Source organism: Dromiciops gliroides, chromosome 3 (genome assembly GCF_019393635.1).
Source record: "Dromiciops gliroides isolate mDroGli1 chromosome 3, mDroGli1.pri, whole genome shotgun sequence".
Lineage (NCBI taxonomy): Eukaryota > Metazoa > Chordata > Mammalia > Microbiotheria > Microbiotheriidae > Dromiciops > Dromiciops gliroides.
In genome coordinates this window covers 456,769,578-456,785,682 of record NC_057863.1, presented here as the reverse complement: position 1 = coordinate 456,785,682, position 16,105 = coordinate 456,769,578, and the positions used below count along the sequence as shown (strand labels likewise).

Here is a 16,105-nt window from a genome sequence, read left to right as displayed (position 1 = left end):
CATTAGGGTATTGGTGGTGTCTCCTTGATGCCAATTTCTCAAATCCAGTTGCTGTTCATGGTAGTTTGATGGGGAAAGGCTTAATCTGACATGAATTGCTTGTAATTGCAGAACCTTCACTGTTGTAGATCATCCAGAGGCTAATAGCTACAGGAGCTAATTTGGGCCAGAGCCTTCCATTTTTACTATGGTTCAGTGGATTGAGAGAATTAGCAGGCTGCCAAGTCAGGGGCTACAATATCAAATCCCTGTTCAATATCAAATCTCTGTTCAAATTCAAACAACAAATTGGCATTAGTCTTTAATTCTCCGTTCCTTAATTTTTCCAGGTATAAAACGGGAAACATTAATCAGAGTTTCTATTCGATACAGTTTATAACATGAAGTATTAAGAAAGTTCTATTTCTACCACATTTTCAAATGTAGTTCCTCCAGATGCCAAATGAAAAATGTGTTTTAGGGAAGAACTAGATACTCAGAATAAAATGTTACCTAGACCAACAGTCCGAGGAAATTATCTTGTTTCCAATCAGTCAGTTCTACTGTTGACACAATTTTATTAATCCTTTTGTTTTATTTAATTATCTGGAGGTCAAAATGGAAATGCCAAAATGCACTTTTACACAAAGTGGTGGGGAGATACTTTAATGGTTCTAAATGCTGTTAATAGGAATGATTTACACTCCTGTATATTCTTTCATTTATTTGAGAATTAGTTCTAAAACATATGCAAAAAACATACAAGGAAGTTTTCTTATCTCTATTTGTAGTGATATACTTTAAAATAAGAGACCTGAGTAGAGATAAAGAAAAAGGCCCTTTGAGAGATTAATTTGGGTAAATAATTATAAGAAAAACACCTAAGTGCAGTGTTTGTTTATAATTCTCATTAGGTCATAAAAATAGTTAAGAGTAGTTAATATAGACTTCATAGTTGAATCCAGTTCAATAATCATTTATTGAATGCCTTCACTGTGTGAAGGAAATAAAAATACTAGTATAAGTATTTGAATTAATTCATTAATTTCTTCCTCCCATCATTCTATAACCAAAAAATAAATAATAATAAGCAATGGTTACATACAAAGCCATGCACAAGGCACGGGAGAGATAAATAAGAAGATAGTCTCTTTCTCCTATGCATTTATCACATTCTGTTTTGTATCATGATTTCTGTGTAATTGTTTTATTTCTTCTATTAGACCATAAGCTCCTTGAGGAAAAACAAAGTGTTAAGAGAAGTCCAGAGGAATCATGAGATTGCCAGAGGGATCAATTTAAGAGGAGGAAAGGAGAACATTTGAGGGATAAGGAACTATATAAGTAAAAACGTCCTGGTTGGCTAAAGTGTATGGTACACAAAGGGCAGTAGTGTGAGATAAGGCTCCAGAGCTAGACTGAAAACAGTGCTCCTTGAAGGCAAAACTAAGGAGCCTAGACTTGTTTGGAACTGGGGAACTACTGAAGATTTTTGAGAAGTGATGTGAGCAGATCTGTATATTTAGGAGGTCACTCTGACATTGGTTCATAGGATGTGGATTAAACAAGGGTGGTCGTGGAAATGAAGTAAGGACATATTTGAGATTTACTGAACATGAACTGATAAGGTTTCTAAGTGATGAGACATGGAACTAAGAGTTATGGAGAAGGCAAAGTTGACTAGAGGTTAAGAGGATTCGTAAATGAAGAATAATGGTACTATTAAATATAAGTAAGGAAGTTAGGGATAAGAGAAACTTTTGGAGGAAAGATGAGTTTGGTTCTAGACATGTTTAATTTCAGCTACCAGCAGGAAATCCAAATCATGATATGTAATTGGTCATTGGAAATGCAAGGCAAGGTGCCTAAGGAAGAGAGGGATGGAGGGAGGGAGAGAGAGAGAAAGACAGACAGACAGACACAGAGAGACAGAGAAGCAGAGAGAGAGACAGAGACAGAGACAGGACAGAGAGAGAGAGAGAGAGATGGGTGGGGAGGGAATGGAGACTATTTGCAAGTTGAAAATTAAAGTCAAGGTAATAGATGAAATTGATAAGGAACAGAGTGTATTGAGAAGAGCCACAGGACTTAGAATTCTGGGAATCCACAACACTCAGAGGACACAGAAACAAGAGGAACTAACTTAGAGAAGTTGAGGTTAGAGAGGTAAAAGGAAAGTCAGAAGAGTGTAATGTCATGGAAGGCAGGCGAGAATAATAAGGAAAAAAGGAGGAGAAAATAACTATCATTTATATAGTGCTTTAAGATGTACAAAATACTTTACATTTATTAATCTCATTTGATTTCACAACAACGCTTTAAGGTAGGTGCTATTACTACCTTCATTGAAGATAGGGAACTGAGGCTGAGAAAAATTAAATGACTTGTCCAGGGCCACACAATTAGTGTCTGAGGATTCAAACTGACTCTAAATCTAGCATTATAATGACTATGCTATCTAATTGCCTGGGATGTTTGATAATGTGAAATACTGCAGAGATTAAGGAGGATAAAGTCTAAGGAAAGAGCAATGGACTGTTAAACTAGAGTCATTGGTGATGAAAGTAATCAGTTCCAGGAGAGTGATGGACAGAAGCCAGATTGCAAGGGGGGCAGCAGATGTGTGGTGAGAAAATGAAGATGGAGTTTAGACTTCTCAGCCAGGAAGTTTGTCAGTGAAAGAGAAGAAATAAGATGGTAGTTAGTAGAGACAGGTGGATAACAAGGTCAATGAAAGATTGTGGGGTTTTTGTTTTTAGCGTGGGAAAACTTGGCATATTTGTAGGGCAGTCAAGAAAAAAAAAAGGATGATCATTTTAGCAAGGTCCCAGTGAGGGTGGGAAGTGATGGAGTAAGTTTTTAAAAATAACTCAGGTGAAGGGGTTGGTTTTGGCAAAGAAGAGAATATCTTCCTCTCAGCCAGGAGGTAAAAAAAGAATGGATAAAAATGCAGGGTTTATGTTCAGTTCCAAATTCTCTCCCCTCTTCCTTCCCCCCATCCATTGAAAAAACAAGAAAAACAAAACCCATCACAAATATTCATAGTAATGCAAAATATGTCCACCATACATACATCACATGTATATGCTTCAAGTTGTCTGGAAGTGGGTAGCATATTTCATCATGAGTCCTCTGGAATGATGGTTGCTTATATTGTTGATCAGAGACTAAGTTTTTCAAACTTGTTTGTCTTTACAATATTGTTATTAACGTATAAGTTGCTCACCTGGTTCTTCTTGCTTCCCTTTGCATTGGTTCATATAAGTCTTCCAGGCTTCTCTAAAACTCTCCCCTTCATAATTTCTTACAACAGATAGTATTCATTACATTCATATATCATAACCTGTTCAGTGATTCCATAAATGTTGGGAACCCCTTCAGTTTCCAATTCTTTGCCAAGATGCAGAACTTTTGAAGTCAGGAAAAGGGGATTTGAGGGAACTCAAATTAGATGGCTTTGAACTTTTTTTTTTTAATAAAATAGGTTGTCTGTTGAGCATGTCTATGTGGGAATTAGGATCAGGGCCTTAAAGAGAAAGAACTTTGAATAAGACATTGTGGGTAAAGCAAAAGAGATGTGATAAGATGAATAAAAAGATTACGGAGTCACAGTGAAGTCCAAGAGGGGTTAAGTAGCATAAATTTATAATAGATGAAATCACATGCCTTTGTGACTTGAATAAGATCTCTAGGCTGAGTAAGGTAAGAAAATGACAAACTAGAAGTAAATGGAAGGGTAGAGGAATTTAACATCCCAGTGAGGACAAAGAACAAGTTTGGTGAAAGGATGGAAGAAGTACAAGGTCAGAGGAGGGAATTTCATAGGTCAAGAGTTTGGGGATGGAGCTTAATTGAGATATATGGTCTAAGATGTGGCCATACTGGTGGAGAGTTAAAACTGAGTAAAGAAGCTAACTGGAATGGAGGACATCAAAGAATTGTAAGATCAGGGCACTGGAAGGGCCATTAGCACTTCTATTAGGATCACCAAGGACAATGGTGGAACTTGGGGTAGAGAGGAAGAAAGAATATCAATCAAGTTCTAAAAAATACCAAACTAAGTAAAGTTGGAGTATTTCTTAGGAGATGACTATGTTGAAGAGAGGGCAGAATGTGATGACAAGAATTTTGTAAGAGAAACTGAATGATGCCAGGAAGTGGCAGTGAGAATATAGGGAGCTAGGAATCCCCACATCCTGATAGGGAGAGCAGATAAAGGCTGCCCATGGAGAAGCTTACCAGGGATGTGCTGACTCTCAAAAGAAGTTCTTAGAGACATAAAGGCACTGGGAAGAAAGGACTAAGTTTGTATGGCAATTAATTATAGTAGAAAAGGAGTTCCATAGGGCACAACAGAAAGTTAAGACAGTGGGGAATATAATGACTTGTCTGACATCTTTTTCTCTATATTCCTTCAGCTGGTATTATTCAATCCATGCATGGGGAGCTAACACAATCTCCAACCTGGAACCAAGCTAGCCTCTAGAAAGAGAAAATATAAGGTCCTGTGGATCTATAGGTCAGAAGCAAATCACTCTTGCTACTGGTCCTACTTTCATGTCATATCATTATTGAAGCACCTAGGTTTTACCCTGATCACCTTGAGCAAGCCTCTACCTTTTACCTTCATCTTATGTTTCTGTCTCATACCTGATATACTATACCTCTGTCAGTCTTATAACCTATATCTTTGATCCTCTGGGACAAGAGCCTTGCCTGTTCCTCACCAGTCATCTGAAGCCAGTGTCCTGACCCAACAAGCCAACTCTCTGGGGAGCAGATCCTTGATAGTGGTGTAACGATTGGAATAACGCCACCTGCTGGATACTTACTGTAGAAGAGTTCTGCCCATGAAGCGAAGGTCTTTGAGGGCAAGACCAGGCATCAGGAAGTGACGCGGACGAGTGGGAGGAGGAAGGAAGGAAGAGACTGGCGCTCAGTCTCGCGCGCTTTTTCCTTTGGACTCTGGTGGAGAGCGGAGCTAAAAATGTGCTCTCCCTTTAATAGCTAGGAATTTAGGCCTTTTTCTCTCTCTTTACCAAATTCTTATTCTCCTTAATAAATGCTTAAAAGTCTAACTCTTGCTAAAGCTTATAATTTATTGGCGACCACTCATTAGATATTTTAGACAGTTTAGCTAGAATTTTAGCCCTCAACAGATGGCTGACCACGAAGAGGAAAGCTAACCCTCAGTCTTCTGATCTGCTGGTTGGGTAAGAAATTTCCCCTCCCTCTCCCTTTAACTGCTAAGTACTGGCGCACTGGCTGTGTTTTCCTTTAAATTTTTTCGAATGGACCTTTTAAACTCCCTAATTACCCTATTTTTTATTTTAGTCTGTTTAACCAGACAAATGGGAGATAAGATCATGTTAATGCTTTGTTTTTGTGGATTTTCTATTTTTCTTTTTATTTTTGTTAAAAGAGCCAGCAACTTACTCACACAAGGAAATATCTCTCCCTCTCCCAACCATGCTTTTTCAGAGAAACCTGAAGAGATTCCCGCAGCTTTTCCCAGTTCTAACAGTAATTGTTGCTTTAATTTTGCATGCCTGGAGGCAATGACCCACCCTCTAGAAGCTTTTAATCCCCTAGCACCTGGAGGCAAAGTGGGGGAAGAGGAATCCAGGCCTGAGTTCAAAATCAAGTCTGATTCAAATTGCGCTGGTCCCTCCCCTCCTCTCCAGACCCCACCCTCTACTCCTCCTATGGCCAAGCCCATAGCTTCCCCTGCCAGGGAAGTCCAGAGATCTGATGCGCATGCTCAACTTTCTCTAACTACATTTGCAGCTTCAGGCTCAGCCCTTCCCCAGCCTGGCTGTGCTTCTGAGACAACCTTAGAAAGCCCTTTAAATTCCAGATATACTCCTTTTGTTCATAATTTTGCTAACCTGCTTTTGTCTTTAATTAGTAATCTTATAAAGCATTTGTATGGTGAAAAGCCCGACAGACAATATAGAGGGGTTAAAGAAGAAAAACTTAAGCTGAATAAGAATGACAATCATCAACATAGTTCAAGACTCTGCTTTTGCCATGGAAGGGTATATATTTTACAGAAATGTAGAAGTAAGCAGCAAGGTATTGATATGAGTATTGGGGATTTTAGATATCGGAATCAAGAGTGTTCTGAATTCACTCAGATTATTAATGTCAGTTCAGAGGTTACATAGGATTTCTATGCTATTACATATACATTTTGGAATTAATGGTATAGGTTTATTTTCATAGAGATTTTAATGCTTTTGAGATTGTGTCTTATACTTAGTTTCTAAAACAAGGAGAATATTTGTAAAAGCTTTTTATAGTCATGCGATCAAGTTTATATTTTGTAATACTCTTATTAATATTAAGTTCATATTCATTTAGATTTCCTTAGTTTGAATTTCATTGTCTTTTATTGTTCCATGTGTATTTTCTTCTATTCATTTGTCTATCTAATTTTGAAACATTGCAAGATGGTTTTGATTTTATTATACAATGTTAATTCTAGGAGTATTGTGCTCCCATATTCTGAGTTGTTTGTTTTTGTTATTTTTTCTCAACTGATTATTTGATCAAACTCTTTAAAGCATTTCCCTGGCAAATTGGTTGCCATGGCAAGTGTAAATTGATTCTAGAAGTATTATTTTTGATAAGCATATTCCCAAAAAAAAAAAAAAAAGAGGGGAACATTTGTAAAAGTTTTCTATTTTCAAAAAAAAAAAGTTCTTTGAGATTCTGTTGTGCTTTAACTTGTATTTAAATATGTTCTGATTTTTCACAAAAGTAATTGTATACTAAGTAAAAAAAAGGGTATTATTTGAAATTGTTGCATAATTATATATTATATTTTGAGTCAAGACGTATTCGCATTTTTTGCAATCATTTATTATCCTCAATTTTTAAATCCATATGAGACTTGGATTATGGGAACTTATCATTTAAGACATTAATTGACTTTATTCTGAGTTATCAGATGCCAGTTGGCCAAGATGCCATCCAATCACAAGAGGAATACATGCAAGAGCAGACACTGAACTGTCACATGAGGGGAGACATGCATGAAGTCAAGGTATGGCCGAGGGAACGGCTTTTGACAAATGTTGAGGTTGGATTCTCTTGGTTTAATATTTTATTTTATTTTTCCCCACAATATTGTACAGATGGCTGGAAGTATTCATCCCACCCATCTCACTTCTACACCTGGCTTCCATGCTCCCTCCTATATGCCTGATGCCATGGACATCTCAGTCCCATGCATCTGATTAAGTCTGACTCAGTTTCTTCCAATATGTTCGGTGGCATGGACATATATTCCATCCACCTATTTTAAGCCTGGCATACTGTATGGGCAGTACATATTGCTCAAGTGTGGGAATGCTCATATCCCATCATTTCTCTGTTCTTTTATGGTAACCCCCATAATTATCTCAGGTGTCATGATAAATACAGTGTTGAATTTGGCCTTGACACCTGTTACCAATTATATTAGATTTTTTAATTTCTCATAATGGCATGAGGATAATTAGGCAGATGATGCAAAAAGTGATGAAACAAAGATAAAAAATTATTTTTAATAATTAATATCGCAGCAATTGTCTTCTCAATTACCCTCCATAAGGGGGGACTATAGTAATATTATAATTTTAAAGAATGGTTCAATTTTTGTTTTATTATATGTTTCATGTGTAACAACTAAGATTCTGAATTCCCTTAGACATGTTTTTGAGAACTTTCATTGTTTGATTTGATTATTGACAAAGCTATTTTAAAGTTGTGTTAAGCTCAATTTTGTAGGAAATTTCCTGGCTGATTACCACTATCCACTCATCAACCCCTGAAAAGACTTCCATTCCACGACTACACCTAGAGGACATCTGAGAAAAGACTTTCAGAGACTTTAAATGAACAGTTTTGATTTGTTGTTTTTGTTGTTTTTTTTCTCTTTCTGTTATAATATACACCATCTGTAACATGTATTCTCTGCAGAGGCCCTCCCTTTGCAAGACTAATGTCAAAGCGTCGGTTCATGAGGACAAAAAATCGCTCCTCTGGACAAAACTTTCCTCTCTTCCTTTTCTATATTGTTGTTCACATATTATTAGTTAGCAATAGTTATTATATTGTTTTTACTGTTCCGTCAAGGAAACATTTTGTTTCTTGAGGAACAACAGGGGGGACTGTAACGATTGGAATAACGCCACCTGCTGGATACTTACTGTAGAAGAGTTCTGCCCATGAAGCGAAGGTCTTTGAGGGCAAGACCAGGCATCAGGAAGTGACGCGGACGAGTGGGAGGAGGAAGGAAGGAAGAGACTGGCGCTCAGTCTCGCGCGCTTTTTCCTTTGGACTCTGGTGGAGAGCGGAGCTAAAAATGTGCTCTCCCTTTAATAGCTAGGAATTTAGGCCTTTTTCTCTCTCTTTACCAAATTCTTATTCTCCTTAATAAATGCTTAAAAGTCTAACTCTTGCTAAAGCTTATAATTTATTGGCGACCACTCATTAGATATTTTAGACAGTTTAGCTAGAATTTTAGCCCTCAACAGTGGGGTAGTGAATAAATGTTTACTAAGTTACTTGTTATGTGCCAGGCACTGTGATAAGCATTAGTGATATAGTGAAAGACAAAAGGCAGACCCTTCCTTCAAGGAGTTCACATTCCAATGGGAGAAATCAACATAGAAAAAGAAGTTAAGAGAGGTGGGAGAAAGGGCTCCCCATACAGGGTATAATGAAGTTCTACAGTATGATGGGAAATGACGAATTAACTGTCCAGGGCCCCGTCAAATAAAGGATTTTGAAGGGGTTTTCTGATGTTCAGCCTTCACCTTTTCCAATCAGTAGGAAGGTGAGGCCCTAAGGGCAGAAGGTACTGAGGAAGTATGACTTTCAGAATTTATGCAGCTTTGCTGGAAGATGAGTTTCTGGAGATGATGATAAAGTCCAGGAGTGCAGTCAGGTGGGAAATTATAAGATGGCTGCCTTGGGCTCCCCTCTGTAAATGGAGGCTCTGGGAGGAGCTCTCCAATCAGAGGAAGGGAGGAGCCCCAGGAGAAGGGTACCAGATGTCCCACTCCACAGATGTTGACCACCTGCTTTCCAGGACTTTTCTGATGGCCCATCAACCTATTCAAAAATCCTCAAACCCACTACTAGGGATATTTCATTCTGAACAAACCACCCTTCAGTTTCACCACACAGGATAGATGGATGTCAATCATAGGCTGTATTTCCAAAATACTCAACAGTAGAACCCCCTGATTAGAACAAAGCATAAAGGGCTAAAGAAAACAGATACTCAGTATAAAAGTGGGTAAAATTCATTGACGATCACTGTGTCCATGGAGGGGGGAGGTTATTTGACCTTCAGTATAAATGAATTAATAGGAATATTTTGATATTATAGTCAATCTCTAAGACGCTGCCTTTTTGGGTCACTTTTACATTCCACAACTCTGATCACTTAACACTGACTTTCTTACAAAGACCTTTATATTATACCCCTCATCCCTTCCGCTAACTTATTAAAAAAGGGGAGAAAGCAACAGTGCATGTAGCAAGGAAGGCAGGGTTTTCTTGAACTGATTCACTTTAAGAGGAATATGGCATATGTGAAAGTAAGGGCTGTCCAGTGCTGCAGATAGTTAAAGTCCTTCCTAGATTTGAAACTTCCATCATTCAAATTAACACAAATTCCCTATGTCTTTCTAATGACACAGACAGGTAATTATTCTGCTATAAAATAATGGTGATTCATTCTGAATTAAATACCTTCTTTTTGATCTAGAAATGTGATTTCATCAAGTGTAGGGAGCTTCCTGGTTGAGGAAAATCTCTGTACACCAATGAAGAGCAGCAACTTTTCACCACCAGCTTATAGTCTTAAAGAGTTTCTCGGGGGCACTGAGAAGTTAAAACACACAGGGTCACAAAGCCAGGGTGTGTCAGAGGCAAGACATTCCTGATTCCAAGGTCATGTCCTTCTATCTACTATATGCACTTTAAGAAACACTTGTGCTGTGTAAAAATAATTTACATTATAATTGATCGCAATTCTAAAGACATTGAAAAACCAACATAGAAATGAATTTGATCCCATAAGTGAATGGGATGATGCTTATGAAGCCAAAGAGCACAAACCTGGTATGTAGAAACAGGAGAAGCAATATAAGGTGTAATAGACGTTTGAGTGATCATTCGATTTGTAGCAATACTGTAAGGTGAAGGATAAAATCTGGAACAAATGGAAGAGCCCTTGTTAAATAATGCTCTACAATTTTATCATTTATCAGGCAAAACTCTATAGAGTCCTTCTCTCCTTATATCCCTGTTGAAATAGGAGTTCTAAGCCCAAGGTCTTGAATTTGTCTTTAAAAAATTAACAACTGTACTTCAATATAAATGGTTTCATTAAGATATATTATATGTGTGTGCATGTATATACACATTATACATGTAACAAATATATATATTTATATACACACACACATATAGTTTTTTAAATACACATATACATTTAAAAACACTATTCAGAAAAGGCATTCATAGGCCTTACCAGACTGCTAAAGGGTTCCCTTAACCAAAAAAAAGGTTAAGAACTTCTGCCTTATATCATGTACATAATCTTGAATACATACCCGTTCTGTAAAGCAGCTGTAGTTGGATCATAGGTAAGTGTCATTCCAGCCTATAAGTGAGAATAAACACATAACTGAGAATGGAATAATGTACCATATTCTATTTCTTTTTTTTTTTTTGAGGCAATTGGGCTTAAGTGACTTGTTCAGGGTCACACAGCTAGTAAGTGTCATGTGTCTGAGGCTGGATTTGAACTCAGGTACTCCTGAATCCAGGGCCAGTGCTTTATCCACTGTACCATCTAGCTGCCCCCATATTCTATTTCTTAAAATCTTGAAATGCAAAAATGTATTATTAAATATGATTAGGGCATAAGAAATTACTATTTAGTATGTTTAATTATGTGTGTTTAATATTAACAAACATTAACACTAACATTTTCTTCCATTAGAATGTAAGTTCTTCGGGGAGGCTAGGTGGCACAGTGGATAAAGCACCGGCCCTGGATTCAGGAGTTCCTGAGTTCAAATCCGGCCTCAGACACTTGACACTTACTAGCTGTGTGACCCTGGGCAAGTCACTTAACCCCATTGCCCCGTTAAATTAAAAAAAAAAATTAGAATGTAAGTTCTTCAAAGACAGGGCCAATTTTTGGTTTGGTCTTTATATACTGGCCAGCACATGGCTGGCCAGGAAGAGATCCTTTTTAAAAAATTGAACTGGACTTGTGATTTAATTGGCATAGGGAATTCCCTGATGATGAAACACCTTCTACCTCTGCAGATCGATACATGCTCTGTAACTGATAGTACCACCCCCTGCAACTCTCTGACTTGCCAAGGGTCAAATAATCATTAGAAGCCAGAAGTGGGACTTTCATTCCTCTATTTCTAAATCTACGATTCTATGACCCAAGTTTTTCTCACTCTGAACTCAGTTTTCTATCTGGGATACAATGAACAAATGAATTCTGAGAAAAAAAATAATTATAACAGAATTAAGCCAGAGGATTTCTGAATGACTGTTTCCCCTTCTTTCTGATACCAGCCTTCAAGGTCTCTTCTATCTCCAAATGTATAATTGTCTGTGTGTGTGTGTGTGTGTGTGAGAGAGAGACCCTTTTGAAATTTTTTAGAGGTTATCCATTTCATTTTCCTCACTTTGTAGATAAAGAAATTGAGGTACAGAGTAATTAAATTACTTGCTTGGGGTTTCATAAGTTAAGGATCTGAGAAGGGATTTGAACCCCAGTTTTCCTAGTTCAGTACCCAATCCACTGGATCTTGCTTCCTCTTAGTATGTGCATGACACATAAAGTTTATATCTTTAAAGATCTATTAAAGATTTTATCACAATTTTCCAAAATAATCTGCAGGGGGGGGAAGGGCAACACCCTTCAATCATAAATTCCTAATTGGGCCATCCAGCGCAATTTCTGAGCAGCGTTAAATGTTGTCACCTCTGAAAAAAACATGCTATTGACCCAGAGGATCCAAGCACTGGCCTATGATGTCTGCTTCATGGAACCCCAAGACACCAGCCAGTACTTAATTCTTCTCATTTTACCTGATTTGTGGATTCCTGTAGTTGTCACCCAGTAACAAAGCACATATTTGGGCAGTTTTAAAATAAGACATAGTTCAAGATACAAGCCATATCTGTGTCAATGGCAGCCATTCAGAAAGTGACTTTTCTATGACTGTTTCCTTAGACAGTCATTGCTCCACATCTCCCCTGAAGTTTCATGGAAGAGCCTCACAAGCCTTACCTCGCCTTCTCTGTGCCATGCTCTCCCATTCTGTATGTACTTGTTCTGATTTTGTCGCTTCTTCTGTCCGCCATCTGCAAACTTGCACAACAGAGGTTCTGCAGGAGCTAAGGAAATGGGAGAAAGAATACTCTGAAACAAAAACGTTTTACCAGTGCATAGATGGAACATGAAAAACGAAGGGTTTTTTTGGAGGGGTTGGGGAAGAATACTTCTAATGTTCTAGCAGAGACAAGAGACAATATAAGATTAATTTTGAAATCATCTACCAGTGAAAAGTACAGTTTAGAATAAGACTATATTGTTCCTGGACTATGAGATAACAACTCAAAGGCTCAAAAAAGTCAAAAACTTAGAGTATGAAGGGGTCACAAAAGTCATCTAGCACAGCCCTTTCATTCTACACATGAGGAAACTGAGGCTCAAGGAAGTTACAAGCAATTTCCCCAAGGTCAAAACAAATAGCAAACATCAGGGGCAGCTAGGTGGCGCAGTGCATAGAGCACCGGCCCTGGAGTCAGGAGTACCTGAGTTCAAATCCGGCCTCAGACACTTAACACTTACTAGCTGTGTGACCCTGGGCAAGTCACTTAACCCCAATTGCCTCACTTAAAAAAAAACAAACAAAAAAACAAATAGCAAACATCAGAGATGGGATTTGAACCCCAGCCCCATGACTCCATAAACAATCCATCATACCAAAGAGCCTCCAGATTACAAATAAGTCAGAAGGAGAAATTTCACTATTTTACTACTTTGAGACACGTGAATAGGACTAACAAGTATTTTTTCCCAGCTCATCCATCTATCAGATAGTAGATAGAATGCTAGGCCTGGAGTCAGGATGGCCTAAGTTCAAGTTCAGCCTAGGATATTTTCTAGCTGTGAGATCTGGACAAGTCACTAATCTCTCTCTGCCTTAGTTTCCCCAACTATAAATTGGGGATAATAATGGCACCTACCTCCCAGGGTTGTTATGAGGGTCAAATGAGATAATATTTGTGAAGTACCTGACACACAGTAGGTGCTTAATAAATGCTTGCTCCCTTCTCTTCCTGTGCTACTTCTTTTATGTTTTGTTCTGCTTTTCCACAGACATGAAGATAGTAGTTGATTCCTGAAAGCTCTGTCTCTTTCTGTGTATTTCTAATTAGTACACTGAAGGGAATCACATGCTTCTTCTGTCTGGTTCCCACATTCTGTGCTTTGTCTCCTAGAGTAACATGATTACTACTTTCATGTGCTGTTTCAAAGTCAAATAACCATAAAGAGAAAAATATTACTTGTGGAAAATTTACTCCTTTCCCCTTTGTCTCTTATTATCCTAATTTATTTCCTATTTTGTATCATTGCTAGTGCTCAGCCCGTACCCACCCACTAATCATAGGGTGGAAGCTGTGGTGTGACCTGCCTTAGAATATTACCCTGCCAAAACACACACACACACACACACACACACACACACACACACACACACACACACACGCCAAACCAAAAAATAACCCCAAAAAATAAAAACCACCCAACCTCAAAGAACCTGTAATTCCTTCCTTATGAGCTGTCTGGGCTGTTGTGTGACACTCCTTTCTCTTTTAATCAGCCGGCAACACCCTTATGGGGCATGTTGGGATGTGAACCTGAGGTAGTTTCTGAATGAGAACTACACTCAGAGCAGGGGGAGGCAAGAGCATAAATCATAACATTAGATGTTTGGCAGGAATATCAGCATAGGTATTCACCCTTCTTCTGACAAAAGGGCCCTTTGTTTATCTCCAGTCTCCACTCCCCCAAGCTTTCCTGCCTAAGGAATTCCCATTTAAGGTAATCTGGGTGTGGTGGAAGATGGGAATGGGGCCAAATCTCAGAAGCTGAATGAAGCATCTTCTCTTTTTTCAGCAGAAGTTTGGATTTTTGGAAATCATCAGGTTCTGTAAGAATGATTAAAGGTATGGCAAAAGGACGCAAAGGAGGAAAATAAAGGGAAGCCGCATAAAGCACCAATAACCTGGTCTCTTTCTACCTCTCCAGTCTCCTTACGATTTCTTCCACATACTCTTATCCAGCCTCCTTGCTGTACCTTGAAAAAGCTGCCCTGTCTCCTGACTCCAAGGATTTTTACACAGTGTCTCCCAGTCTGGAATGCTCTCCTCTCTCATTTTTCCCTCCTGACCAACTTCCTTTACTTCACTGAAGTCCCAGCTAAATGAACATACCTTCTGCAAGAAGCCTTTCCCAGTCTCCCTTAATGCTACTACTGTCTTTCCTCACATACGATGTCCAGTTGACCCTGTATGTATCTTACATCTACACAATAATTTTTATGTTGTCTCTCTGTCCATCAATTAGCATTGTGCCTGGCACATTGTAGGCACGAGCGCCTATAAATGCTTTTTGGCTTAACTTAAACCATTCATCTATAGTTCTTTAATATTGCATTGGATCACTTTAAATGAGACAGAACACCAGGAGAACACTATCCAATAGAGACAAGCCTTACAGTCCTCCTCATCTCTCTCTCTTTTTTTTAGCTATTTTTTCCCCAGGGCAGTGAGGGTTAAGTGACTTGCCCAGGGTCACACAGCTAGTACGCATCAAGTGTCTGAGGCTGTATTTGAACTCAGGTCCTCCTGAATCCAGAGCGATGCTTTATCCACTGTGCCACCTAGCTGCCCTCACCCCCCCCCCACTCTCTATATTGCTTGACACATAATCCGCATCTACAGAACATATGTTGAGATAATGATGCTTTTCCACTTCTAAGTCTTTACTAGTCTTTGTTGTCAGCCAGGCAGTCTATGTATCTATGTAGGCATCTGTACATCTAGAATTGTTTGGGAGGCTTTGAGAGAGACGACTATGGGGGCACAAACCCATGTCCCTGGGATTGAGAGAAGTAAAATCTCATTTGATGTGCTCGTCAAAAGGCATATCACCCACATTTTTTACAAAAACAAAACAATTTGGTACAACATTTGATGTTTAATCTGTCCTACATATGATCTGGACGATTTCACCTTTTGGAAGAGGCTAGTGAGAAGCTTTGATGACTGTTAGTACTTCTCATGTATCCAATCAATCAAAAAGTATTTATTAAGTATATAGTCTCTATCGGGCATGGTGCAATGCACTGGGTATACAAAGGAAAAGCAAGGAATTATTTCTGAAATGAAGGAGCTTATATCTTAATGGGGAAGACAATATGTTTATATGTGTATGTATATATGTGTACGTACACATACAGGATACAAATAAAGTGAGTATTATCGTTAACCTTGGTAGGGAAGGCACTAGCATCTGTGGGTGAGGGAGGAGTAGGAAGCCAGTGCTTGACTTGAGTCTTAAAGGATTCCAGGGATTCTAAAATGTAGAAGTAATGTGGTAGGGCATTTAGGGATGGAGGACAGCTGGTGCTAAGGCTCAAATGGGAGATGGAGCATTGTATGTGAAGAATAGCAAATAGGTCAAATATAGTTGGACCATGGGCAGCTAGGTGGCACAGTGTATAGAGCACTGGCGCTGGGAATAAGGAAGACTCCTTTTCCTGAGTTCAAATCTAGCCTCAGACAATTACATGCTGTGTGACCCCAGGCAAGTCACTTAAGTCTATTTGCCTCTGTTTCCTCTTCTTTAAAATGAGCTGGAGAAGGAAGTGGCAAACCACTAGTATCTCTGCCAAGAAAATCCCAAATGTGTTCACGAAGAATTGGAAATGACTAAAATGACTGAACAATAAGGTAAGCCATAGATTGTGTGAGGGAGAATAATATGTGAGAAGATTAGAGATAAAGGAAGGGATTAGAGGTT

General features: G+C 38.6%; 1 protein-coding gene across 2 annotated transcripts in view; it reads right to left on the bottom strand.

The window, feature by feature from the left end:
* The window catches only part of RBMS1 (RNA binding motif single stranded interacting protein 1), a 276,072-nt gene that overhangs the window by 12,405 nt on the left and 247,562 nt on the right, over positions 1 to 16,105 (bottom strand). For both annotated transcript variants that reach the window (XM_043994399.1, XM_043994400.1), the window contains exons 7-9: positions 12,302 to 12,408; positions 10,593 to 10,642; positions 10,096 to 10,189 (exon numbers count right to left, since the gene is read on the bottom strand). In XM_043994399.1, the coding sequence (XP_043850334.1) occupies positions 10,096 to 10,189; positions 10,593 to 10,642; positions 12,302 to 12,408 (251 nt within the window). The remainder of the gene's footprint in view (positions 1 to 10,095; positions 10,190 to 10,592; positions 10,643 to 12,301; positions 12,409 to 16,105) is intronic.